Raw genomic sequence first — 27,602 nt, forward strand, 5'->3', positions numbered from 1 at the left:
CTGCGATCAGAAAACACAAAGAGGAGCATCTCTGAAAAGAGCTGACAAGTTCAAGCTCACCGGCTCATCTTTGGCGTTCCCCACGTATTCTGTGATCTGTAAATGACCTGATGGGTCTCTTTAACTAACACAGAACGGAACAAATCAGATCATGTGGACAGTAAGCTGAATAAAACAACACATAAAAACTAATTACATAATTGATCTTGCATTTAAATCAAGTTAAAACCTATGAAATGGGTTGACAAACAAATTTTTAAAAAATGAACCAAAACAGACATTTTGTTTTGAACATATCCAGGGAGGTTCATTATTTCCAGTTGGTCAGCTTTAGAAATGGATCAGGAGCTGAGGGAAACCCTTCTCTGTCCCTGCGGGGACACAGAAACTCAGTCCTTAAGGGACATGGCCACTTTTCACAAAGCCATCTACATCTTTGTCTTCACAAATAGGCCAACCAGGAGCCAGAAGCTCACTAAAACAACTGATAAACAGAAAACACAAAAGTCTATAAAGCAAATGTATCAGGTAGTTTTCCCCTTCCTGCTTTGCATGAACACATTAGCCTCAAATGGTCATTTTCGAGGGGGTTTGTTCCAGTTAGTACTTGGATAATAGATTTTCGTGCCCTGCAGTTTTGTGTTATATCTAGGAGACCAGTTATATTTTTACTTTTTCTTTCTTTAGCTATATTTAGTTTGCTCATGTCTCCTTTGTAAGACCCACCATTGATTCTGCTTTATCTGATTGGACACAGAATGAAGGAAATTCTGTGTCCAATCAGATAGAGCATGACACCTGTCGGTTAGCAATGACATTCCATCAGTGATTAGATTGTTTAAAGGGAAGGGAACAATGTTTTACTACCTATGTGATTTAATGTTTACCCCTGCTCTCTGTCTTCTGTTGGCATGGCGTATGAAGACACACTGTCTTTAGTAGATGTGCTCCAGCATCATCTTTGTGGAAGTCAATAAAATAAAATGTGTAATGTGATCACTGGCTAAGTCAAAGATTTTTTGGGGGAAAAAAAGTACTATGCCAAACACTTTGGAATATTGGGACGCCATATTTACTACATACATTCACCACTGCTTTTGATTCAAGTACTAATTTGCAAATACTGATTACTTAACCTCAAAATATACTGTGCAGATGCTCTGTCTGCATCGACAAAGATTCACTTGACTTGGAATGGCAAAAGTTCGGGTTGGCATCAACTGAACGCAGTCTGGCTTATTTTTGGAATTATTTAACAAACATTTTTTTCTGAATACTAACAGGCTGAGCACAGATTATTAGTATTTTTAGTATTATCTTAGATTCACAGATTATCATGAAGCATGGAGGAAGAAAATGGATAACCAAATTCCGACGCAGTTGGTAAACAACGGATGGTAATCACATGCAACGTCTTTGGATTGTTTGGTTGCCAGATGTCCTGGTGCCCTCTGCAATGACATTTCTAAGGTTATCAAGTTTAAAATGAAAACTATGATTGTGATTTTACTCTAAAAAAAATTATAATATTTTAAGTCATAGATGGGTTACTATATCGGTCTAAACTTTACCATCTCACAGATGCATCATTTTTCAGTGACACTCTGTCTTACTCCAGTCATCCAGGTGAGTTGTGATGGTTTGTAAAGCAAAAGACCGTAAGCTGGGTCACCTGCTAAGTCAATGTGGAATAGTCGGCTCCGCATGGCCTGGATGCACTTACATAACCCCCAAGCCACACCGAACAGCTGGCGGGGGCAAGAAAGGAGGCAGTTGGGGGACAAACAAATAGGGGGATGGGCACTGTGCAGCACTGCACTGCAGAACACATGCCTGTTCCCAGACAGCCAGAGAAAACTACACAGCAGCACAAACTGAAGCTTATGTAACAGCCCAAGTACTGCAGCCGTGAAGGAAGTGGTGGTAGAAGCACTGCTCCCCATGGAGACATAGAGAGCTGGAGACTATACGGCTGCAGTGTCGCTGCTATCCTCCAACTCCTCAGAGGATTTCTGATACGGGCCTTGAGGTTGTTTTCCACTAGGCGTCAACAGCCACTCACTTTTCTTTCCTTGTTGCTTACACTCAGAGAAAACTAAACAAGAGGCGAGCACCTGCAAGATGCACGATAGTCTGGTCTACAATGAGAGCTAAAGAATTACGCAAATCAGAGCTTGAACCTGCTACAATGGCAGGAAGCCCTGGCAATGAAACATTACAATAACAAGACTAAGGGCAATGCATCACAGTTTTATCTGGCTGCACAGAAAATAGTTGTGGGAGGACGGAAGTGTTGGTGCACCGATAAGACCGGTGTGACCTCCAGAGAGCAAAACAACAACAATGCTGCTGTGGGAGAATTCAGACCCAATGAGGTTTCACTTTTATCCCTTCAGAGTGAGCTTCTGTTCAATCTATTTTAATCTATGGTACAGTGTAAATTATTGTATATAATCCAAGTACAATATGGGTGTTTTTCTACAGCAGAGAAGTGTTGCAGTAGCGCATGACTCCAGACACACTGCAGCACAGTTTTCATTTGTAGCTCTAATTTTCCACTGCAGTCGCTGCAGCTTCTATTTCATGTGTTGCAGGAGCAGCAGGAAGAGTCATATCTGTTATCTTCTGTAATTTAACTCTGCTACTGCACGGCTGTAAAAGATAAACTTGTGAAACAAGCATCTTATCATCGCACATATTTTCTGTGATACTTTCCTGATTTTCTGATCTAGCCTTTTCAACTAAAAAACATCAGCAAATGAAGTTGTTTGAAGATATCACAGTACTGAGGATCTGAACACTGGAAAGGCTTCCAATTACCATCGAGCAGCATGACGGTACATGTGCCTTACAGTAGATGGTCACAGGTTTGGTGCAGCTGACTCTGAAACAAAACAGAGTCACAATGGTGTGGCTGAATGCCAACATACCCCTGTGCAGGACCACATGTTCACGGCCCTTGTGCAGCTGCAGCAAACTCTAGGACCAAATCAGGACCGGTACCAGCGAGGATCTTGGCACCCGGTCACATGGAGGACCCACAGCTTCAGCATGAGCTAATGTTCCCACATGGCAGCTTTATGACGACAGTGACCTGTCTACAGTCAAAACAAACCATAATATCGTTGTTTATTTGGAAACACCGCTCCAGACAGCTAATTACTCTAAAAGCTTGAACCAGTGTCGACTGTTCGCCGACACTGGTTCTGTTCCAGTTCTGATCAGGTCTGTGCCTGAGGCAGAGATTGAGCATGTCAGTAGCTGCCTTTCTATAACAAATGAGTGCAAAACTTTGCAAATATTCCACTAATGTTGAAAAAACATAATTTTGTAGTTGTGTGTTTTCATTAAATAAGAAACACAAATAAAATCACATGTGAATAACTTTGTTCACACAGCAAGTCATTAAAAAATTGCTATACCATCATCCTCTAAATACTTCCTGTCGTCTTCATGGTTTGCACCAGTCAAATTGCGCATTTATATGGTCAATATAAACGCAGCTAAAAAGTCTGATAAAGCTATTTAAGTCATATCCACTGATGGACTACACACATCTATCTGGAGAGTATAGAACATAACACCTGAATGTAAAGAATAAACTACAATTAATTCTAAACATTAGTCTGAAGGGTGAAAAAAAAGATTAATTTGTGTTAATTTTAGAATCTGCAGATGACTTGATTAACCCACCGGCTGGATATCAAAAGACTAAGAGTCAGCTCGTTTTTTACTGACGAACTGCAATTTCAGTTTAGCCATGGCTCTTCCTATTGTCACTGTGAGTTTTTAAGGTTTACACATAAAGACAAAGTCCAAACCATGGTTCAGTCCAGTTAAGACAAAAAAAAAAGCACTCATCAGCCATTTTATTAGGTACACTTCTCAATTTCTTCTTAGTACAAAGAGTAAATCAGCCAATCCATTGCCAGCAACTCTCTAGGTGTAGCAGTAGTGTTGCTGTTGGTGCCAGTCAGGCTGGTCTGAGCGTTTCAGAAACAGCTGATCTAATGAAATTTTTTCACATAACCATCGGATGGGTCTGCAGAGAATGGTCTGAAATGTCTACGATATTCAGTCAGGAGCGGTTGTTTAGATGAAAATGTCTTGTTGATGTCGGAGGAGAATGGGCTGACTGGTTCCAGATGACAAATAACCACAACAGTACCTAAAATAACCACCTGTTACAACCAAGTTATGAAAATGCCTTCTCTGACTGCACAAGGTTTGAAGCAGATGGGCTACAGAAGCAGAAGACTACACCAGGGGACACATCTGTCGACTACAAACAGTAAACTGTGGCTACAACAGAGCTTACAGCTAACAGTGGAGCCAATTTTTCATTTAGCGCATTAGCAATTTGCTAACTTTGAGAACATTTAGCACATTTAGCTTTCCTTGAATTAATTTTTGCGGATAAATTCTAAGGTGCTAATCTACTTGGTTGTTTTGTAAACTTTCAGCTGAAGAAAGTTCCAGATCTGTGCTGAAGTTTTGGAAATCGACTATTAAGAATTCTGAAAGTGATTAAATGTTTATTTTCACGCCTCTAGTGGCTGAAGACTGTTTACGCAGCAGTTCTGTTTCCTCTCCACAGGTTCTAGAAAACTGACGTTGATTCTGTACCCAGAATGCATCACTGTAAAAGAGTAAACAGTTTAAAATCTACTGATGTCCTGAGTGCTTTCTGATCGAAGACCCATTGTGGTCAACTTGGCAAAATAAGCAAAGGAGCTAGCAATACTCAACTGTAAAACTGGAACTATAAAGAAAAATAATGCATCCAAAGAATCACTTGCTGAAGTACAATGGCACAGGTAGCACTTTAGCTTTAGTTTCTGCTAAATACCATGTTGGTATAGCGCCTTAGTGTTAGTGGAAGTAATGTTTATGATTAGAATTATGATAATCAAGGCGTCCTTAAGATTGTCGAAAGGAGAAAATTGTTAGAAAAATCGGTAGAAACATCTTGCCGTGTGAACTAGGACCTAGACATGGCAGTGAGCTGACTTTACTCCATCCTTCAAAGATTCCAGATCTCAGTCCAACAGAGAACCTTTGGGATGTGGAGGAGCAGTACATTCACATCATGGGTGTCCAGTATTCACATTACCATGTGAACATGGATAAAAAAGTTTGAGGAATGTTTCAGATATCACTTTGGCTCTATGTCAAAGCATTAAGGCAGAACTAATAGTACGGTGTGCTTAATACAGTTGCCAGTGAGTATAATCTAAGAAACTATAGATGGCCATCAAATTGGGAAGAGTCAAAATGCCATTAAATATGATTCCACCATCAAACAAAGAGAACAACTGAACTATAGTAAAATATTCAAAATAGTAGCAACTCTTTCTAATTACACCAGTAACTTATGGAGGAGGGTTAATGATGGTGTAGGCTTGTTTAGCAGCAATGAGGCATTTTAGAAAACAATCATCATGGATTTCTGATACACACACAAAATCTGATTTAAAGTTGACAGAAACAGATCTATATGCCAAGACCTGAACTTCTGACCTCTGAACTCCACTTATCCACAACTGACAGCTCAGCTGTTTTAACTCACAAAGTGTAATATCAGTCTGCTGGGAATTACGGAAAGACAGCCTCTGTTCTGGCCATCTGACATCAAATCAGCGACGTCACCAATCAAGTTAAAGTTCTCCCATATAATCTGCTCTGTTTGCTTAGTTTTTATTATAGAAAGACAACACTAGCCTTTTTTGTGAGAGGCAGCTGTAGAAGGAGATGGAAGCGTGGGAGCTGACATCCAGATGGGCTGTGGGAGTCTGCAGCATACAGTCACATGTGAGATGCAGCGAAAGCAAATTGGACCAGTCCTGTTGTTTTAATCTAATGTGACAGATCTGTTTGCTAAGAAGCTGCAAGAACACTGATGTGTCTGGTTGTTGGTTCTGCTGCTTATGTAACACACTTAGATCAATGAGCTGACTGTCAGATATGGAGCTGCTTTGAGCAGGTTTACAGCTTACATCTTAAATTTGTTGTTTTAAAGACATCGGACTCATCCTAATGTCTACAAATATTAAGAGCTGCACAAACATTTCATATCTGAATCTCACCAAGCACTGAAAAAACACATTCAGACAATATTTTATATCAGATCTACAATGAGAAACATTTTGAACAAGAAAATCAGGGTATGTACAGAAATTCTTCATTTAATTTACAACCTTTTAATATATTTTGTGATACTACCACAATATTTTTGAATACAAACATGAGTGAGTCTAGTAATATTAGTTACTGGATCTTCAAGTCTTATAGCTTTAAAGTCGACATGAAAAATAATGTTGAACAAATAAAGACATAAAATTGAAGCTGCTTAAAATCATAAAGAAGTTACTGTTATGATATAATGTTGTTGTTTTTTTTTGCAGTATTAAATCTGGCCTCAACAAACTCATGGAACATATCATCTTACCCTTTATCTGAAAAAATAAATAAATTATATTGATTTCCTTTAGATTTTTTATTATAATGATCTACTATGTTGTACCTCAGTCCAGGTTTTGCCATATTCTGTTCCGCACTCTGTATTAATTATTGCTATATAGTTTTATTCCTTTGAATTTAGTTTCTTAGTTTATTCTTACATTTTGTTCTTCTTTGTGCATTTTTATTTAGTTTCTTTAGATTACTAGCTAAAGGATATCTACCAGATGAGGGTAATAATAACAGAGGTGCCAGTAGATCAGCACTGAAACTGGAAACATTTGTCAAGATTCTTGAACTCCTTTTATTTTATTTTATTCAAATTGTTGGAACTCAGGGTAGTTGAATCCATCACTATCATGTTTTTGTAGTTTTTTGTCCACAATATTTTTGTGAGCTATGCCAGAAACTTGTACACCATGGTTGGCGTTAAAGTAGCGCTAGAATAAAGATTTTCAGGAAACACTTGCAGGCCATGTTTTTTCTGCCACACTTTATTTACCCTTTCCTCTCAGTCTCTGTAGCTTTCGGCAGGGAAACCGACAGTAAGCATTAGGGCTGCACCGATAGTAGTTTTTTGGCCGATCCCCAATTATAAATGTTTAAAAAGCCTGACTTTTTGATTCTGATTTTGGCCGATACTCATTTTTTTGTCTGAAATGTTGCTAAATATAACAAGAACGTTTCTGAGTTGGTAACAGTGGGGTGACTATTGTTAACTGCAAACGTGCAGAGATCTATCTATCAGTAAAACCTCTATCACAGCAGAGCAAGACAGTATTTTTAGACCTTTACTGATGCAGATAAAAACTGATTAAGACCGTCTTCAAATGGAAGTATCGGCCGATCAACAATCTCCCAAAATTAAGGAAATCTGGGTCAATTTATTGGCTGGCCAATTTATTGGTGCAACCCTAGTGAGCATGTGTAAAGTAGTTTTCAAGCGTGCCAAAGGGGATCACAGAAAATGTTATTTTCTCCCAAGGTCTTGAAGCAGATTGCCTAAAAGGGCTGGGCTTCTGTTTCTCAAGAATCTGCCCACACATTCCTCCTAGTCCAAGATCTGAAGTCCTTCAACTAGTCAAACTTGAAATTTTTGAGACACTCTTCTGGAGAAATCTGTTTGTGGAATGTTTTCTAATTCTAACCCCAACATTTCATTTTCATTGCATTCATCTGCCAGCTGAAGCATTGGAACACTCCTGCTAACTACTCAATAACATTTACACTCATCAGTCCAGATCAACAAACCCTTATGCAACAATTCAGCTTGTGAACAAATGAATCTCAACTCACAGCTCACACACACGATAGTTTCAGATTCCTCCTGACGGATTGTTGTTGCTTCTGTCTGAGTCTCAGAGAATGTAACTTCCCGTCAACAACAACAAAAGACGTTATGTGGGAAAAGAAAGAAGAGAAGAATTTCACAGTAACTAATGGTGTGCTGCAGTCAGATTAGATGGTTGAGTTCAGGGCGTTCTGCTCCTCACACACAACAATCCCACTCCTTCGCACTATCTCATTTATAATAATAGAACACGCTGGGACATAACAACACCTGCACAGTAGGACAAACACATCTCTGCTGACTGCGCTGATTCAGTGTGACAAACTGGAGAGACACTCGGTCCTTTAGTTTCAGCATTAATCCAGAGACAGCAGCGCTGGTTTAGGCTAATGGAGGATAACTGATGGCCATTGGAGAGTTTTCTCATGTCACACTGCTCCTCATCCAGCTCCACTGGCTCCCATCCACTGTACAACATCTTACTTCTTACTTATAAGATTTGAATGGCCAACCAGCGGTATATACTTCCAAACTTCAAAAACTGTATGTCTTTTGCAGGTCATGTGACCAAAGCCTGCTGGTTGTTGAAAACTAAAAATGAATTAAACTTCTCAGCTGCAGAACCAGGACTTTAGCTTTACAAAAAGCAACTAAAAGCTCGTTTTTAAAATAATTGCTTTTCATTTCTATAAATGAAGAATATATCTACACAGTAAGTTGTCACCAATCTCTTAGAAAAGCCATGGATAAAGATCTACTTGCTTAATCACATGGAAATGGCTCCAGGATGAAGTGTGTGCCATGGGTGGTGTGTGTTAATATAGGCAAACTGGAGCAGTAAAGTTAGCTGCTTACCAGATCCCTGTGGAGCACCCAGTTGGTGTGGAGGTAATGGATCCCATCCAGGATCTGGTACAGGAGAGATTTCACCATCCCTCGGGGGAGCTGCATGGGCTTCTTGTTGGCTTTGGAGGCGCGGTGGAACTTAATGATGTGCTGCAAAGTAAACAAAGTTTGAGACGGTTTGAGTTCCCAAGGCTTCACATCCCCCACTCTGTCTGTGGATGTCACTGGAGCGATTTACTGTGACAGACAAAACGCTTTATCTTTCAAACATCTAGAGATAAAACAAAATAAATATTTTTTTATTGTAGACAAAAATAGAATCAAATGACTGTTTCTGTACAAAGAGTGTGGATTTGGCCGTCATCAACACAGTTGCATGTTGCAGCAGTGGTGCACAAAGACTCACCCACAGATCATGTTCGGCGTAGTCGAACAGGAGCCACACCTTCCTGTCGCTGTGGGACAGAAACACTTTCTGAAGGGCAATAACGTTCGGGTGCTTCAGTTCTCGTAACAGCTGGAAGACACACAGAAGAAATATATGAGGAAATATGAGAGAAAATAAGTCATACCCTTTGAAAGTGTAATATTGTCACCTTCCTAAAATAATGCCCAAAGTCATTTGTAACCCAGGTGTCCGCCATGACCCAATCACCTTCCCTTTAAGCTGTCCCTTTAAGTTGATTGTCATGTGTGCTTCCGGGTTTTGTTTTTTCTTCTCCACCTTGCTGCTGCTCACTGTTGGTTGTCGTGTTGGTTGTTTATAAAACAACCTGGAGTTTCTGAATCGACTCATCACTCATTTAATCTCTCGTTTTGCCAAAAATGATTTTGGGGAAAAAAAAGAATCGTCACCTCTTTCTTTCCAAAAGATGATTTACACACACACACACACACGCCCACGTGCGCGCACCCACACACACACACAGAGTGATTTCTATATATCCATGTTTATATGCAATAACCTCTGCTCTCCAGTATATTTTTCTATTCAGACTAGATGAATTGAATCAAATATTAAAGTTCAGACTTTTGCTGAGGTGATGACAGGTGTGAAACATTGTGTCCCATTCTTTGCTCCCTCAGTTAAAGTGTAAGTTAATAACAAGGCGTCCAGGCAGCAGAACAACCACCAGGATCCGGATTTGCACCTGTTCCTCTCACCTCATGAGGACTGTCTGCTTCCTGTCCTCCATAATGTCACAAGTCCTTTACCACACAGTCTGAAAAGTTTGGCTCAAATTTTAAATAGTATTTTCTCATAACAAGATGCTGGTAAACAAGATTTATTCACACACCCAGAACATTCTCCCTCCATTTAATCACATTACATAAAACAGGATGCACTGTTTGAAAATGCAGATTTATAAGGTGTGTTTGATCTGATACCCCTAAATAAAAGGGTCAGAGACAAGGTTAAGAAGTGTAATGTAGAGCAAAAATATAAAACCTCAACTTTCTGAACTACATGCAAATTACTATGTGAAGAAGTAAACCTCTTGAACACACCAAAAGCAAAACACGGCGTTGGCAGCATCATGCTGGGAGGAAGCTTTTCTGCTTTGACTGTTAGAAGTTGCAAAAATTAACTGAGGTAGAGGTTTATCTTCCAGAGATATGGTGGAATGGTTTACATCAAATTATTTTCATGTGTATGAACAGCCCAGTTAAAGTACAGACCTGAATCCCATAAAGAATCAATGGCAAAACTAAAAAAAATTGTAGTTTACATACAGTATGTTCTCCATTCAATCTGGCGGAACTTGAGCTCAGAACAATGGGCAGAAAGTTTCAGTCTCTAGATGTGCACTGCTGGAAGAGACACTACACTGAGATTTATATCAACATTTGGAAATGTAATACAGCATGTGGGAGTACCGCCTTATGACGAAATGCTACAAAACAATACATTTTCAGTAGAACATGTAAAATACACTTTTAAATCTTGCAACAAATGAACACCTATGCCTGTGTCACAATAACACATTTCACTTGACCATAAAATGTCCCAGAAATGATTTCAATAAATGATAATGTTGTTTTGAGACCATTTTCAAGATAAGGGCATAATAATGCCAGTTCAAACTCTGAAAGTCTAATAAACACTAATTTTGTACAGAACACTCCTCAGTGAAACTGGAAGACATTTAAAACTTTTTTAAAAAACCCACAACAAACAAAAACAAGAAAGGAAGAAATTAAAGGAAATAAAAAACAAACACAACCGAAACCATAAATAGAACAAATTATGAAGAATAGAAATATTGAGCTTCGTTATATTTATTATACAATTACTTGCTTAATTGCTTATTGTGGCAGGTTTATTGGACTTCTGAAAGTGTTACTTAGATGACAAACTCAAAACCACCGACCCAACAGCATGCCAACATGACAGAGAGCTGCTGAGTGTGGAGCTGTAACAGCAGCTTATTGGACGTAAACAGTGACAGTGACAGTATGCAGTGACAGAGCTAAATAACTGCATTCTAAACTCTGTGCTGCACCTTTTGTAATGGTTCACTGATCTGAACAATTCCCACTTACGCTGCGTCATTCTCTGACCCATAACAGTCCGTCCAGAATCAATCACTGCCTTCCGACAAGCCTCCATTACTGCAAAGCTGGCTCAGCTAGAGGGGAGCTCCAACAGAAATGAATCCTGTCATGTGGATGAATTATTCAGTAGCAGAAGCTTCAAGGAGTCTAACAGTAAAACTGCCACAGAGGGCGCAAAGAATGCCCAAGAATCCACAGATTTTCTTACATGTCTTTATATATATGCAGACTTCAATATCAGTACTTATTTTTGAAATATGGTGCATTTCATTTTGATAGAAAAAATATTTATCGAAGAAGGACATGGTAGTATATCTGTGGTGAGCTTATAAGACACTCTACATAGAAAGCATACAAAACAAAATGGCCTCATACAAATCACCAGCTACACACAAATAACATTGCATCTTTAAACTCAACCAGGACGCAGCTCTCGTTGTCTTCTTTCCCAAGCTTTACAAACAAACAAAAGCAAAAATGTCCCTAAAATATATCAAACTCAGAATTTTTATCAGAGATTTTGATGTATTACTTTTTTAAAATAATTTTTCCTGCCCATATAAACGACCATGGTGGTATACATTACTTTAACAGTGTATGCATTAAAAAAATTTTGTGGTAAAATATCTGAAAATAAAACAGTAGATCAATAACATATGACAGTTAGAACATGACAGTATTGTATGAAAATTGAAGTTTATGTAAACGTAAATAATTCTCTTTGTGAAAACTGATACTGCCATTCTGACTCACACTCCTCACCAGTAGGTGGTGGTAATATATACCAACTAGCTCAACTCAAGAAGAATTTGACACTGACAGGTGTACAATGGACGCTAGGTGCAAATCAAATTTGGTGCCCCTCTTTGTCCTACTGTGGGAAATGTAGGAAAGTGAAACGCTCTGCAAAGAAATCTCAAGCGTCGCCGTACATTACGCACGGCTCTCCATAGTGTTGCTCACCGTGGCAATAATCGATTCACTAGGTTTTCACAACCGATATTTAATTGGGAAAAAAATGTTTGAAATGCGCTGATGAATAATCATTTTACTCACTTCTATTTGTAAGTCAGTAAGATTTCTTTTGAGTGTGTCAGCTGAGTTTTGAGGGAGTAAAAACAGGGAATCTTGCTGTTAAACCCCCAAAAACGAGTTATTTAATCGTTTGCTCTTCACTTTATAGCCAGGTTTAAAAATAGAAGGGGTTAGGATGGGTAAGTCCAGGAAAATAATGGTGGAATTGTACACAAGCTGTTTGATTCAGCCTCTGGCTGTGGAAGTGGGGTTAGTGTTTGATTACAGCGATAATCCAAAGGCTATAATGGAGCATTGTGGCACCAAGTCCATGGGTTAGTCCATCAGACTGCCACCACTAGTACCCCTGAGGGAAACTTGCTGTACGAAAGCAGAACTGTGACTTCAATTGCCGAAGGCACTGTCACGCACAAGACTCATCATCATCAGACGGAAGTCTGTAAGTTCATCAGGGGTAAGCAGACAATGCAATCAGCGAGTTATCGCAACAATAATTTAAGCAATGTTTGGAGTGGCTGAGCCAGAGTACCGACTTTATTGGGAAAGAGAATCAAGATTATGGTGATGGTAAGAAGACTTTTCCAGCGCGTTGAATGATGGTGAATCTTCTGCAATTTCCCCAAAACACAGCATATGTAGACATTCCCAAGTAGGCGGGGCTTGTCGCTCCAATGCCTGAATAAGATGCCAACATCTCTGATGGTTGATTATCAATCAAACAATTAATCAACAGATAGTCATAAAATCACAGGGAAATTCAAGTATCCAGTAGCACATAAAGACCTCAACAAAAACATAAAACATACATCCATACATTAATCATTTTGAGCCTACCTGTATACCCGACAACAACAATGTACTGTACAGCAATAAAAACAGTGCTCATCAGTGGCACAATAAAAAATATAGAGGAGGAGATTAAAAAAAAATAAAGATGTGGTTCACAGTTTAAACTTTAACCATCTAAACACAGTGGTGCTGGTTTGTTGTCCCATTATTACAAGCTCAATGCAGTTTCAAAAAGGTCCCGCCTCTTGGTGTAACATCACAGACAACCACAGAGAAACAGCGGCTGAACTGATTTTCTGAAATGACCTCACATATATAAACGCTGGGATTTACATGTAGAATATTTATTGTGTGGACTCTGCTGGTGTAACATTACAGCAAACCAACACAACACCGCTGCAGGCTATAATCATACGGCTGTAATCCAGCCTCAGCCGCAGCAAGCCGGGTGGGAAAATTTTCCATGTGCAGAAAATCTTGTGACTCGCTTTCACGCACTATTAAACAAAGACCATTTAGGCCATTTTAAATGTGGAGGGATGGAGGACACGCTGGGAACACACTGCTGGCTGCTCTGTCCAGTTTTTACAGAGATACAACAACTTCAATGGGGTGGAAGACTGAACATAGTATTAGAAACACGTATATTTTGTCTCTTTTTAATGGAGCTTAAAAAAAATAATACATGGAAGATGGTGGATATTTTGCCAATGTCACTTGAATAACACAATGGAATATTTATGTCTGCAAATACACATGCAGAATATACACAGTCAAGTAAGAGACTGCTGTTTCTTTGTTTTTGACCAGTCTAGTTATAAAGCTAGCAGGTTAGCGGGGACATCATTCTGTACAACCTTCAAGGCAGCAGATTTGATACAAAACCTCCATTCTGACGCTGCAATGAAAGTACCGCCACCAATTGGCCGGTACAACCACTAGTTACTGTTGATTTTGAAGATGGCATTTGACAAAATGTAATGTTTAGTGCTTGTTTCATAATTGGGTACTGTACGATGTTTAGGGTATTATTTAACATGTTAAAGATGCTGAAATGTTGCTGAAATGTTTTATACAAATAAACTTGACTGAAACTCTAGTTCATTTGCCTCGACTTTCTAGGAAAACAAACTAGAGTTTGAGATCGATTCAGATCATTTATTTGCTCTATTCCTTCCCTTATGCTCCTGCAAGATTGAACCTTTTAGCTGATATTGGACAGGAAGTCATATATTATCCATGAAGAACTTTAATGAATCACATAGCATGAGCAAACTTTCTGCAGTCGAAATGGGAAACTCACAACAAGCAAGGCTGCAAAAATGCCAGTTTATTGCCGCACCAAACCGGATTTGCATCACACTGACGGAGCAACTGGAGAGAAAGAAAACATGCTGTCCTGCATCAGCCAGCTGCTGTGGACTGATTAATGGCTGCTCTCATGCTGCTGGCGAGCAGCAGATCGATGAATGCTGCAGAGAGCTCCGTGCCAACCGCTGGTTATGGACAGACAGTGCAGGGAAAAGCCAGCTCTCTTCCCTGAACACAGCGGCGGCTAGTTTAGCAGCAGACATTTGGTGTTATTATTGCATACAAACCGCTGGCTAATCTACAGGCTGCCGCTCCAAGTATAATAGTGTGGGACTGGGCAGAAGGAATGCAGTAATACGTATTACTGACAGATTAAACGCATGAATTATTGTATTATGCTGTTTTTACTGAAGCAGTGAATTCTTTAATGGTTTACCGAACTTGATCTTCTTAGAGAAGTGTAAATCATGGGTTTTAGTAGCCATTTGCTCCATGGTAACCGTCTTTTAGGGCTTTATAACCGCCGCTTTTAACATTAAACTGTAGTCCTATTTGCACAGCAGTCCACGTGCTTCTAGGAAGAATTGTCAACATAGGCCAGAACAAACACAGCTTATTAGCCTGGGGGCAGTAAAGATAAAACCTCACCCTTCTATGTTTCTACCGCTGAGGTTAAAGGCCACCAAATGCTGCACAATTTAAAAGGATAAGTTCTTTTAAACTGTGGGCTGACTGGAGACGTCTCCTAACCTAGAACAAGGTGAGGAAAAACAAACCCGTCAATCATGTGCGTCAAGGTTTCCTCCGCATCTGCCACGTGCTTCTGGGGGCCCGGAGGTAAAAGACTGCATTTGTGAGGCCAGGGCTTTTGCAAAACAAAAGCCATTGTGAGTAAACATGGAAATGCCTCGGGAATTACAATATTCATGAACATTGTTTCAATTCATGAAGGTCAAACTGAGAATGAAGCGGGGTGGAGATGGAGCAGAGGGGAGAGCTGGTGACGAGACTTCCAGAACAATGACTAAAAACTGGAAGGCTTTCAGCTATATAGTACTTTAAGGAAAATTCAGATTTTTCTTTCCCTGTATGGAACAATGGCTGGTCACACACACAGGTTACACGTCAGTTACAGACATGCCAGTTCAATCCTGGTCATCAAACGATGGCAGACAGGTAGAAGTCAGGAAGTTCATTAATTCATCATTCGCAAATTTTGCAAAGACTTGCAATTTTCATCAGTCAATGCAACTTTTCCCCAAATCTGACCAATCACCTTCTCATTTTCCACTTCCTTCCTGCTGAATTTTGACCAATCCTCTCGATCCCATTCTAATTTAACTTCCTATTTCACAACATCCCTTGAAAGTGGAACCTGCAAGACGAAAGCAAGATTTTTGAGGGTTTCTTTGCAAGAACCATTTTGAGACGTTCTTTAGGATTTGTGTAAACAGATTGTGTAACTGTAATGACCAATATGGAATTCTTCTTTTGCACTTTGACAGCTCCTCAGGACAGGATTTGATTGGTATTAAGGACACTATTACAAGAAGGTACATGAAAATGTTTTTTTTATTATTATTACTTTAGATATTAACTATGTTAAAATCCTGCCTTTTTGGGAAAGGTTATGTGTAGCAATTTCAACTTTCTGAAATTACTACAATTCACAAGAATCGTAGTGATCTGTTAAATCTCCATCTTTATAAAAGTTTTTCCACATATATAAACCTTTTCAATCAAGCTTGAAGAACATTTGCAAATTGACCGCAGCTTACTGAAAAAGTAGCTGCAAAATTCAGTCGTTTTAAGTTGCAACAATCACAAAAGAATACTACAACACTCTGGAGGGACTGATAAGTTATTACGTCAACTGATGAAACGTTTTCTATCAAAGGAAACTCAGTCAATTGTAATGTGTGACTGGACTTTGCTGGGTGATTGCTACACAAATTTCTGCCCATACGAGTCTCTAAACACATATTTAGTGTGTTCAATCAGGTAGTTACAATCTTGGAAGTTTGTATGTGAAAGAACTTTTGTTTAATTTCAAAATAATTTGCTCCAACCCCTCACCACACCTCAACCTGAACATGAAGAACACTCAAAAGCCCTTAAGGCTGTTCTCGGCAGAAAAGAACAACGAAGATTTAAAACACCCTAATGTTCTTACTGCACAGAATTATGCTGCTAGACACAATAACTTTGTTAAGGTGAAGGTGCACACAGGAGCAGCTTCGCCTTTATCCAAATGCTACCCACACCTCTTTTACGGTTCTGGAAGAAAATCCCTCTCTGCCACGGTCGGTTTCATTGCTGTCGCCATAACATCCAGAGAAAAAATAGAGAAAGTGCAACAATGGAGGCAAGAAACACATATAACTGCAACACAAACATCATGCTGGCAAAACAAAGCCAGTGGTCATTAGAGGAGCACAGCCAACTGGCCTAAACACCACTCACAGATGATCATTTTCATATAATGTATGTCCAAGAAAATTTGTGTTCAGGACATTAAGATTTGTAATATATCATTTCATAATAGATAAGCAAATAATGGTTGAATGAGAATTAGTCAAACTTGGACTGAATTATTTTTCCTTCAATTACAGATTCTTTAAAATATTTTACGATTTGTAAATCTGTGTGTGCAAGTAAACTTAATGCTTTGCTTCTTCAAAATCTTGCAAATATCTCTTCCTTTTATGCTCTGGTGAACTTGATACCTTTGATTATCATCACACCCCTCCTTAGCTGGTGCATTGCGTGTTTTAGACGCATCCCAGTTCAAACACACCTGATTCAAAGGTTGAATTACCTCGTCAGAATGTTGCCTCTTCCTGCACGCAGGCATGCAGACAAACGTATCATTTGCATCAGGAAAATATTTCAACATGAAGATTTGTCTAGGACTCATCTCCTCTGATTTAAGGTCATTTGCAACAAACTACTATTCAAGTTCTCAATTTCAAGGCAAGGGGGGATTACGGAGTCCAAATAAAACATACAGACAAGAAGGAGGTCCGTCATGTTTATCTTAATTTGACTGAACTAATCCCAAACAGATTATAGCTACAATGGAAATATGGTGTAGCATAAAATATTTTGAAAAATGTAATAATTATAGGATAAACTGTAGCATAAAACAAAGAAATACATATTTCAGTTTCAGAGAAAAGTAGGCCTGGTGGGTCAAAATAAATTCTTAATAATGTTAACTATCATTGTTTTCCGTATTTATCTTAAATTATGATGACTAGAAGTGAACTAAATTGAGCTGCTCGTTGTTGATAGATGCATTGATTGATGCAAGTAAGGCTCTAACTACTGGGAGGATGTGCTGCACATCACTTTACTTCAATAACAATCAGCTATAAAAAAAGATTTAGAATGTGCAACACCACCAAGACCCAAGTAAAACCAGCCAAGAAGTGCATCATTCAGAAAGAACAAAGGTGACCAAGGAAAGATCTTTGTTGACAATCTTTCATTAATGAGCTGTGCTGGTTTAGGTGTTCGTCCATATGTTTACTTCAAGTAATGCACTCCAAAACTTGGACTTTATGAAGTTTGCTTACGAAACACCATAATAAACACCATGTTTACACCAAAAAGTAAACATGAGCTAACTGGGAGTGTTGAACTGAGTTGAACACAACTGTATTTTCTGGAACTACCGCAAAATCACAAAGTGTTTGGAATCTTTACACCTGAGTTCCTCCACCCAGAGTAAGCTCCGCCCACCTTGTTAAACTTAGCTTTGACCTAACTGATCACCTCAGACAACCAGAGCATTTACGCAACTCACCCAAGCAGAAGCTAAACCCAGACTGTTTGAGTCGCAGAGATTTACAGGGTTGTGAAACCTTGCTGGGCTTAGTTATGCAATCTCTGCCTACATCTCCTTCCATGTGTAGGTGGAAGACCAACTGTGAAAATATCGTCAACTAAAACAATAAAATGTCATATTTGATATTTTTCTGGCATCTAAAGTTTTTATTATTGCCTGATTATGCATTTCATCAAGACCAATCAGTGAACAGAAGTAGGATTTGTGAACAGATGACATCGAGTTTTAAAATTGTAATCTGCCTATGGTTGTAGTTTAGCAATGGCAGTGGAAGAAGTGAACGAAGTCGTTCAGTCCATGTTGGCCACAGTTCCAAATATTGAGCAGTTAAAGTCGGTGCAAGAGGAATGTGTAAGACATTTTATTGCTGCCAAAGATTCCATGGTTCTACTCGACTCTTCTCTCCTTGCAGTGGAGGATGGTTGTTTCCAGCTCACGCAATGGACCTTACCAAGCGCCGCCCACAACCGACCTAGAAAATCCCACGTGGCCTCAAGTCTCACAAACAAAACCTGGCGACGCGTTGTTTCTATGTAAACATGGCGTCTTCCACTTCGACTGATTCTCTGCAGTGTACTTCTGACTCGATTAGTGCATCATTTCTATCGGATTTTCACAATATATCAGCTACTACAATGGATAGAGGAACTAAGAAGTTCATGTCATCTTTTTTGGATGAGATCAAGGTGTTTGAGCCACGCGATGCCTCCAACATTGTGCACGTCACAGCAAAATGCTTTCACTCGATGAAGAAAATGGCAGATCCACACACCCTCTACATCAATATAGCTGTGGACAAGATCACTGATGCCTATTGGTCTCGCAAGGCTGGGTAAGTCGGGCATTCATCGTTTTGTAGGTTACTTTTGAAATCAGTGGGTGATTCCTGTGGTTTGTTGGCAAATGTTTGAGTTTGCCTAGGCCTGATACACTGTACTTGGTGCCAGAGAGGCTAACACGAGTAACAGTTTAGTCCAAAGCCTTTTCTGCTAAAATAAAAATCTTTAGTGTATGTCAGAAACAGACACATTGCATATTGATCTGTTTAGCTAACATAAGACTGTCTAGCAGACAGGCTTCAAGGTGTAGAAGTTGTATCAGTACCATTATGCTGTACTTAGCTAACGGGAAGAGTGTGTTTGTGAGAGGGCTACGCACGTAGAATGGGCATCAGCCAATGAAAAGCGGCCCCTGTGGTAAGGTCCATTTTCTCTAAGCTTCACAGAGCAGCTTCCTTCATGATTGAGTTGGTGTATTACATACGTCACGGCCAAACGTTAGCATTCGGGTAAAAATCAGTTCCAGTGATTTAAAACGTCAGCAGTATCCATGGCTCCAGGAAGAAATTTTTTCTCAATAGGAAGGTTTCCCAACCCAGAAACAAACCTGACAATAAATATCTGCTATTATCAGTACTATGTATTTTCCAGTCACATAGTGCTGTTTTATAGCACAATCAAGTATCAATCTTACCCTCAGTGGTTACAAAAATGGCAACATGGCTCCTCCATTAACACCTTTAACAACATTTTTACCAGCATAGCATTGAGGAGTAGTTGGTATAATGAGCACAGCTGATGTGCAGTTCCACGAGGTGTTTGCTAATTGCTGCTGGCTAGTCTGAAGGATCTGAGTGGGGGAGTTGCAGAGTTGCGTCCTCTGAGAGGTGGAAGCTCAGAAGCTTAGAAACTGCAGCTCTGAGAAGTAGCTCAGTAGGTCCAACCAGGCCTTTTGCACAGCTGAATGGCTGCCATGGGAGATAACAGGATTTCTTAAACATGCATGAAAGAATGAAAGCAACACTCCAGGTATATTTTGGATGAGAAAATAACATTATAACATGATGTAAAGAAAAAAAAAGTCTTTTTTTTGTTAACTTGCCCTTTAATATCGGCCCAGTTTTACTCATTGGACTGATGTGTTAAAAACTGAGTAGTATCAGCCAGTCCCAATGTTAATGCCAATATTTCATGGATCCCTAAATATCTTTAGGCTGTTCTCATGCTACTGCATTTCTAGTTATGCGGCCTCAATAAAGATTCACCTAGGTGTCTCTGAATTCAAGATCTGTCTATATATAGACTCCAGATAAAAACCATACATCATACAATGAATCGTTATATCATGTCTACTTAAACCAGCCTAAAGACATTTTGTCTGCTGCTTAACTTTCATATCTTTAGGAAGAACATTACTATGGAAAAAAATTACCAGCCATTCTGCAAAGCCAAAACCCAGAGCAGCCAAACCGAACTCTTTCCACCCTTCCCAACTTAACTCTGCTACATGTGGCTTGCCAGTTGCTGAACCCGACTGTTTGCTAAACGAAGCGTGGAGGCGGTCTGGGAGCCACAAAGACCCTTTTGTTCAGCTGGGAGAGTCTTGGAGATGTTTTGAGAAAGACCAAATTCTGGTGGCCGTGAAATTTGAGAAACAAATGAGTTTAAGCCTGATCTGCTGAGAAAGAAGAGGAAATACTCTACATTAACATTTTAAACCACACATTTTATTAACTAACATCCAGGTGTGGATTATTTTTCTATGTTGAATTCTATCTACAAGATGACGTGCAACAGTTGGTTTACAAAAAATGAACCCGAACTATAAGGGAAGATCTGAATTTTTGGATTTCAAGCTCTATAGAATAGGCATGCAGCATGTAGACCCAGTACCAGTCCAAAACCAGAAGTTGGATCTGAGCTAACAAGCTAACAGCTAATCACAGTAAAGTGACTAGCTGTTAAGTGATGTTTCAAATAGTTTAAAGGGATCCACAATTAGTCGAACATGCCTAAATACTGTATGTTGTAATTTTTCTATTAACTAAAAAATAGATGTTATTGATACACCAAAACTCATAATTACTTCCAAAAATGTATCTTTTGTTATAATTTTCACCAATGGAGGTTGCCATTTTTTCACTTGCTGGGTTATGTCCACAACCCAGCAAGTGAAATCTGAATCTACAGCGTGAACACAGGAAGGCTAACTTCAACTAAGTAGTTGTTTAATCTTATTGCGTTTGACTGATGTAATTTTAGATAATGCCACACTGTGTCACTATTGGCTGTAATTAAAACAAAAAACACACACAAAAAAAAACAATGGGGTGAGTCTGGATCACTTCCCACATGAAAAAAAAAAGAGCGCACTGGGAGAGAGCCGGCCACAACTTCAGAAGGACCTATTTGTGTATTTCTCTCCGGCGGCAACCCTCAAACCCGTTGGTGGACACCTTCGGTGAGGGATGCTGTCAGGCTGAAGAAGGAGTCCTATCAGGCCTTTTTGGCCTGTGGGACTCCAGAAGCAGCTGATGGGTACCGGCGGGCAAAGCGGCATGCGGCTCGGGTGGTTGCTGAGGCAAAAACCCGGGCGTGGTAGGAGTTTGGAGAGGCCATGGAGAAAGACTTTCGCACAGCTTCGAGGTGAATCTGGTCCACCATCCGGCGTCTCAGGAGGGGGATGCAGTACGGCACCAACACTGTTTATAGTGGGGATGGTGTGCTGCTGACCTCGACTCGGGACGTTGTGGGCCGCTGGGCAGAATACTTCAAAGACCTCCTCAATCCCACCAACATGCCTTCCATTGAGGAAGCTGAGCCTGGGGACTCTGGGTTGGGCTCTCCAATCTCTGGGGACGAGTTTGCTGAGGTGGCTAAAAAGCTCCTCGGTGGGCGTGCCGTGGTGGCGTAGGGGTTAGCGCGACCCACATTTGGAGGCCTCAAGTCCTCGACACGGCTGTCGCGGGTTCGACTCCCGGACCCGGCGACGTTTACCGCATGTCTTCCCCCCTCTCCCTCCCCTTTTCCTGTCAGTCTACTTCATGAAAAGGGACTCTAGAGCCCACAATAAGACCCCCTGGAGGGGTTATAAAAAAAAAAAAAAAAAAAAAAAGCTCCTCGGTGGCAAGGCCCCGGGGGTGGATGAGATCCGCCCGGAGTTCCTTAAGGCTCTGGATGTTGTAGGGTTGTGTTGGCTGACGCGACTCTGCAATATCGCATGGACATCGGGGGCAGTTCCCCTGGATTGGCAGACTGGGGTGGTGGTCCCCCTGTTCAAAAAGGGGGACCGGAGGGTGTGCTCCAATTACAGGGGGGTCACACTCTTAAGCCTCCCTGGCAAGGTCTATTCAGGGGTCCTGGAGAGGAGGGTCCGTCGGATAGTCAAACCTCGGATTCAGGAAGAGCAGTGTGGTTTTCGTCCTGGTCGTGGAACACTGGACCAGCTCTACACCCTCAGCAGGGTCCTGGAGGGTGCATAGGAGTTCGCCCAACCAGTCTACATGTGTTTTGTGGACTTGGAGAAGGCGTTCGACTGTGTCCCTCGGGGAGCCCTGTGGGGGGTTCTCCGGGAATATGGGGTACCGGGCCCTTTGATACGGGCTGTCAGGTCCCTGTATGACTGGTGTCAGAGTCTGGTCCGCATTGCCGGCAGTAAGTCGGGCTCGTTTCCGGTGACAGTTGGACTCCGCCACCGATTGTCACCGATTCTGTTCATTACTTTCATGGACAGAATTCCTAGGCGCAGCCAAGGTGTTGAGGGGATCCGTTTTGGTGGCCTTAGGATCGCATCTCTGCTTTTTGCGGATGATGTGGTCCTTTTGGCTTCATCAGGTCATGATCTGCAGCTCTCGCTGGAGAGGTTCGCAGCCGAGTGTGAAGCGGTCGGAATGAGGATCAGTGCCTCCAAATCCGAGGCCATGGTCTTGAGCCGGAAAAGGGTAGAGTGCCTCGGGGGTGGGGGGGGGTCCTGCCCCAAGTGAAGGAGTTCAAGTATCTCGGGATCTTGTTCTTGATCTGATATTGTATCAGCTCAATATTGGTATTGGCCAATACTCAAAGTTGCAATATTGATGTTGTATCAGAAGTGAAAAGGTTGTATCGGGACACCCCTAATTCGAATTCTCCCCCTTTTTTTTAACACAAATATAAAAGGTGAATTCAGTGTAACAATCTTATCATTAGCTGATTTTTTATTTATACTTATATTTTAAATCTCGTGGCTGTCACAAAAGCCACAGGATTGGATGTAGTGATGGATCTGAACCTTAGAGTCGCTTTAGAACCATTATCACTGGAACATTGATCAACATATTTGATGTGTATTGAGGACTTTAATGATGGCACTTATCAAAATGCAATGTCTGTAACTGGTTTCACAATTGCTGATTGTATGATTTGTTTATGGTGTTTTTATGTTTTCGTGATGTAAAGCACTCTGAATTGCCTTGTTGCTGAAATGTGCTATAGAAATAAACTTGATTGATAGATTAAAACAGTTCACATTCCCATCTGTTAGAGGTTTCTGTTTCATTTTAATTAGTGAGTTCTGACTGAGAATTAATATATGTGCTGACAGCCGTTTGTCCAGGTAAAGGAACGTCACAATAAATGGGTAGTTACACCAACAAAATACAAGGAAATTACTGTTTCCTAGGGGGGTTTGTGAACAGGTGTGACTCACTATCTATGAAGCCAGGTCAGGTAATCCATAGCAAAAAATATAATCACTGCATTTAAGTAAAAAGTAGACATCAATGAGTGGATTAATAATAAAATTAATCAAGTAGATTAACAGATCTTGTTGATTTCCTTACCAGTTTTTACTTAGTGTTATTTGAAGTAAAATTGTAACCCTGAGAAAAAAGTAGAAATCTCTGTTTCTTCTGTATGATGTAAAGATAAAAAGGAAGCATATTCGTCTTCAGGTTAAACTTGAGATTCAGTTTAACCTGAAGGAGTCCATATCACCTACAATGCGACGGTCATACAGAAGCAAATTTTCCATGAGGTTCATCAATCACACAATGACTCATCAGCTCTCTAAGGCAGAGTCCAGACATTTTTATGTATCCAACACCTTATTCCATAAATCATGACTCATAACTCACCACCACAGGTCATGGTTGTAATATATCCAGTCGCGACTCCGCCCTTTCTTCACCACGACAAACTAGATGAAGCCTTGACACTTTTATCCCTCTTCCTTCTACCAAAACTGGTTTATAGGAAACAGGTAGGAACAGGTCTTGGTGTTCTACCTGTGGTATCTGTTTTGGTAGAACACTTTTTCTACCTGTTCTACTTACACAGGTAGACCTAAAAACTACCTGAAAACTGAATACCTCCACTGAAGGCAGAGGCTCACTGCAGACACTGAGGAAGCAGTCCACCTCTTTCCAGATGATGAGCATGCAACTAAAACTTGAGATTCAGATATGTATTGATTTGTTAAACTTGACATGGTTTAACGTATTGCATTGCCACTTCAGAGACTTTGTGGGAACTCCAGTTTCTGTTCACAGTCCAAAAATATTTAGTTGACGGTTAGGTCAACTGAATATTCTAAATGGCCGTCAAGTATAAGAGTGGAAGTGTGACCACACATGGATGGATGTATGGATATATGGATGGATGGATGTTCCCTCTACAGACCAAAAGAACTGGGACCTAAGATGTGAGATCTATCACTGACATATGCCCCCAAATCTTTGACTTTTTACATTAACATTTAAATTCAAATTGGAATAACAACGAAGATTTCCAACAGCATAAGAGAAAGAGCACAGCTTCAACTGATGAGGACAATGTACCCATAAAACGTGTGTATGACTTAAACACTATGTGAAATCAGTGCCCAATAAAATGGAGGCAAGAGTGCAAAGAACAGACAAAAACAAAAAAGCATCGCACATGAGCTTTAGAAAATATGAGCAAATAAATCAACAAAAAATAAGGAAGGAAATAATCATTCCACAGCTAAACAAGGTAAATATCATTCACGACCTATGACACAGCATGAGTTTGACGACCTGTGTGAACTTGAAACAGAGTGAAATGTCTCAAAGTGCAGTATGCACACCCAGAGACACACCCCTACACACACACACACATCACCTGATTACTTTCATTGGAAGCTCACATAGTATAAAGTGCCTTAATCAAGAATTAGTTAAATTCACTTTTGTAAATTCACTTTTTCCAGAGCCAGAGCTATCTGGAACAGGTTTCCATGCGGTATTTCCCTAAATTGGCTGCTGCTATTAAAATTATGTCATTAAGTCATTAAAAATCATGGCGGTGACGGATGGTAGCACAAGAAATATATTTGTAATTCAGTCACGGCACTGGTGCTCATCATCAGCCATCAGAGGAAACGTCAGAGTCTTGAGGCGTTGGAGTGACAAGACCCTTTTACTCGAAAGCAGCTACAACTGTGACATTTTGGGAAATGGTAGTCAGTGACTTTACAGAACACCTATGGTAAAGGTAAAGGTAATTTTATTTATATAGTAACAAGGCAATATAAAGTGCTTTACAGGAATTAAAAGGAAATACAAACAAAATAACAAACCAAAGGAAAGCGCAAAAGAAGAAAAAGAATCTAATGTTGATTTAAAGTATGTAAACTAGATATTCCTATTCAGGGTTGATAGATAAGTATAAGTAAGTATCCTCTGGTCTAATTCCTTTTCTGGTTTAAGAATAGGAGTCTAAAAAGTAATTGATAAGGTAGTTTTTCTGGATTCCAAGTTCTAATCCCTATTCTGGGTTGCTAAATAAGTGTAAGTAAATAAATATCCTCTGGACTTCTGGGATGCTAGATCCCTGGACTTTCTAAGTTTGCTCTAAATTTGTAAAAGTAATGAGTACTCCACAGTTTCTAAGTAAGAATAAAAACAAAATGTTCTTGTTCTGGAAGAATTTTTTCTGGATTCTAAGTTCGTTCTAATTCCTTTGTGTCGTTGCTACAAAAATTCTGTCCGGACCTTGATCCTGACACTCTGCTTGGCTATCTGATTGAGAAACTGTGCCAACTGATGAAATGGAGGAAGATGCACTCAATGCTTAACCGATTTAGTTTGTTTCATATAACTTCAGAGTGCAATTAACTTGCAGAAATGTACAAACCAATACTCTGGTCATCGGGTGTGTATGTGTGTCGCTACTTTGAGGTGACCTTATGAATGTCCTCAAAATGAAGACGAGTTTCTTAACCAGCTACAACTGATGGTGTCATTGAGGTTAAAGAAATGACTCATGACAGGACCACTACAGTGCACTGTTTAACTGTGCCAAAAGTAACGCTTTTGTAGTGAATGGCATACATAGTAATGAGAAAGTGAATGGATGCCCACAAGCAATACATAATGCATAGAAAGACACAGAAAGAAAACAAAGCTTGCAGGAAGGATAACATTTCTACTGAGCATCTGATGAATCCAAGAAATTCTGTCCGTTACTTTCTATGTGTTTTACTGGCTGTCTATTACATGGTTTGCTACCTAATTTAATGTTATCTATCATACTAGTACCCATTATTAACGACAAAACCGCTAAGGTTATCTCGTTGGACAATTACCGTAGCTAGTAGTCTGTCAAAAGGTTTTTCTAAAAGAATACCAATAAACAGGCTAGAAGAGTTTGTCCTGACCTCTGATAGTCAATTTGGTTTTATTAAAAATGACACGGACTGTCATGATTCATGTTCTGTCCTGTCCATGCTGTGTTTAAACACTCATTCAGCTCACCTGTCATGCCTGATTGCTTACCTGTTCCACCTGGCCCCCGCCCTACTTAAACACCTCTCAGCCTCTGCCTCCTTGCCAAATTATCAACAGCCATGAGCCAGTGGCGATCCAGCGTTTCCTTCCAAGCCTCCAGTGTTTCTACAACCCTTTTCTGTCCACGGATTGACCCCCCCGCCAAGCCCTTCACGGATCCCTTCTGTTCTGGATTTCTGGACCCTGACCCAAGCTTTGTCTCACGACCACTGAGTATTGCCTGCCCCTCAAGCTACGTTTGCTCTCTCTGTCCTCCTGTGTATGACCTCTGCCTGATTATCGTCAAAGTCCCTCGGTGTTGCCTCTTGGATCTCCTTGTGGAAATCTTCGTTGCTTCCGTAGTAGCCTGTTCTACCTGGTTACCTGCACCTCCCTGTCGTCAGACCCTTGGTTTCTCAGCTCCACTCGTCCACTGCTCTACAGGTCAGTTAAGCTGAACATTCCTAAGATGCCCCTCCTTTATCAGTGCATCACCAGCCTTCTCCCCTCTCTTCTCAGTGCTGTGTTTGACGACCTCATCCTGAGCAGCAACCAGAGTCTGTAAATTTAATTAAACTTGTTTTTTCCTTTGCAAACTCCTGTGTGTGTGGTTGAATTTCTGGGTCCCCACTGAGTGTCCTTACAACGGACATGTGTATTTTTGCGCGAAAGAAAGAACAGGTTCTGATACATGAGGAGATTCAGTGAGTAGTGTGCTGTAACGGCTATGGTAAGCATTGGACAGCTATATGAACACAACGTTCCAGTGAAAATGCACTTTTTTTCCCCCAGCATTGAAGCTTCAAACTATGGAGGACCAAAACTGACATAATAAGAATTAAAAGCATATATATATTTAGTTTTTCCTTGTCCTTACGAGTTTCCGTCAAGAAATACAGATATACAGTATATATTGTTTTTCC

At 40.3% G+C, this 27,602-nt stretch overlaps 2 protein-coding genes across 2 annotated transcripts in view; one reads left to right on the forward strand and one right to left on the reverse strand.

The window, feature by feature from the left end:
• Positions 1–27,602, reverse strand: part of cdk19 (cyclin dependent kinase 19) — a 55,848-nt gene that overhangs the window by 20,823 nt on the left and 7,423 nt on the right. The window contains exons 3-4 of the mRNA XM_032586118.1: positions 9,003–9,113; positions 8,606–8,746 (exon numbers count right to left, since the gene is read on the reverse strand). Of these exons, the coding sequence (XP_032442009.1) occupies positions 8,606–8,746; positions 9,003–9,113 (252 nt within the window). The remainder of the gene's footprint in view (positions 1–8,605; positions 8,747–9,002; positions 9,114–27,602) is intronic.
• On the forward strand, positions 18,375–27,272 carry LOC116734629 (uncharacterized). Its single transcript, XM_032586119.1, has 3 exons — positions 18,375–18,969; positions 26,729–27,123; positions 27,199–27,272. The coding sequence occupies exons 1-3, from the start codon at positions 18,677–18,679 to the stop codon at positions 27,222–27,224; spliced, it is 714 nt and encodes a 237-aa protein (XP_032442010.1). The 5' UTR covers positions 18,375–18,676; the 3' UTR covers positions 27,225–27,272.

The sequence above is a fragment of the Xiphophorus hellerii genome, chromosome 15 (genome assembly GCF_003331165.1).
Source record: "Xiphophorus hellerii strain 12219 chromosome 15, Xiphophorus_hellerii-4.1, whole genome shotgun sequence".
Taxonomy (NCBI): domain Eukaryota; kingdom Metazoa; phylum Chordata; class Actinopteri; order Cyprinodontiformes; family Poeciliidae; genus Xiphophorus; species Xiphophorus hellerii.

Bases quoted from the DNA above. Each gene is read 5' to 3' on its own strand.
- LOC116734629 (XM_032586119.1), top strand. From the start codon at position 18,677: ATGGCGTCTTCCACTTCGACTGATTCTCTGCAGTGTACTTCTGACTCG. The intron at 18,970-26,728 runs GTAAGTCGGGCA...AACACCTCTCAG, and splicing joins TATTGGTCTCGCAAGGCTGG to CCTCTGCCTCCTTGCCAAAT. The intron at 27,124-27,198 runs GTCAGTTAAGCT...CTCTCTTCTCAG, and splicing joins ACTCGTCCACTGCTCTACAG to TGCTGTGTTTGACGACCTCA.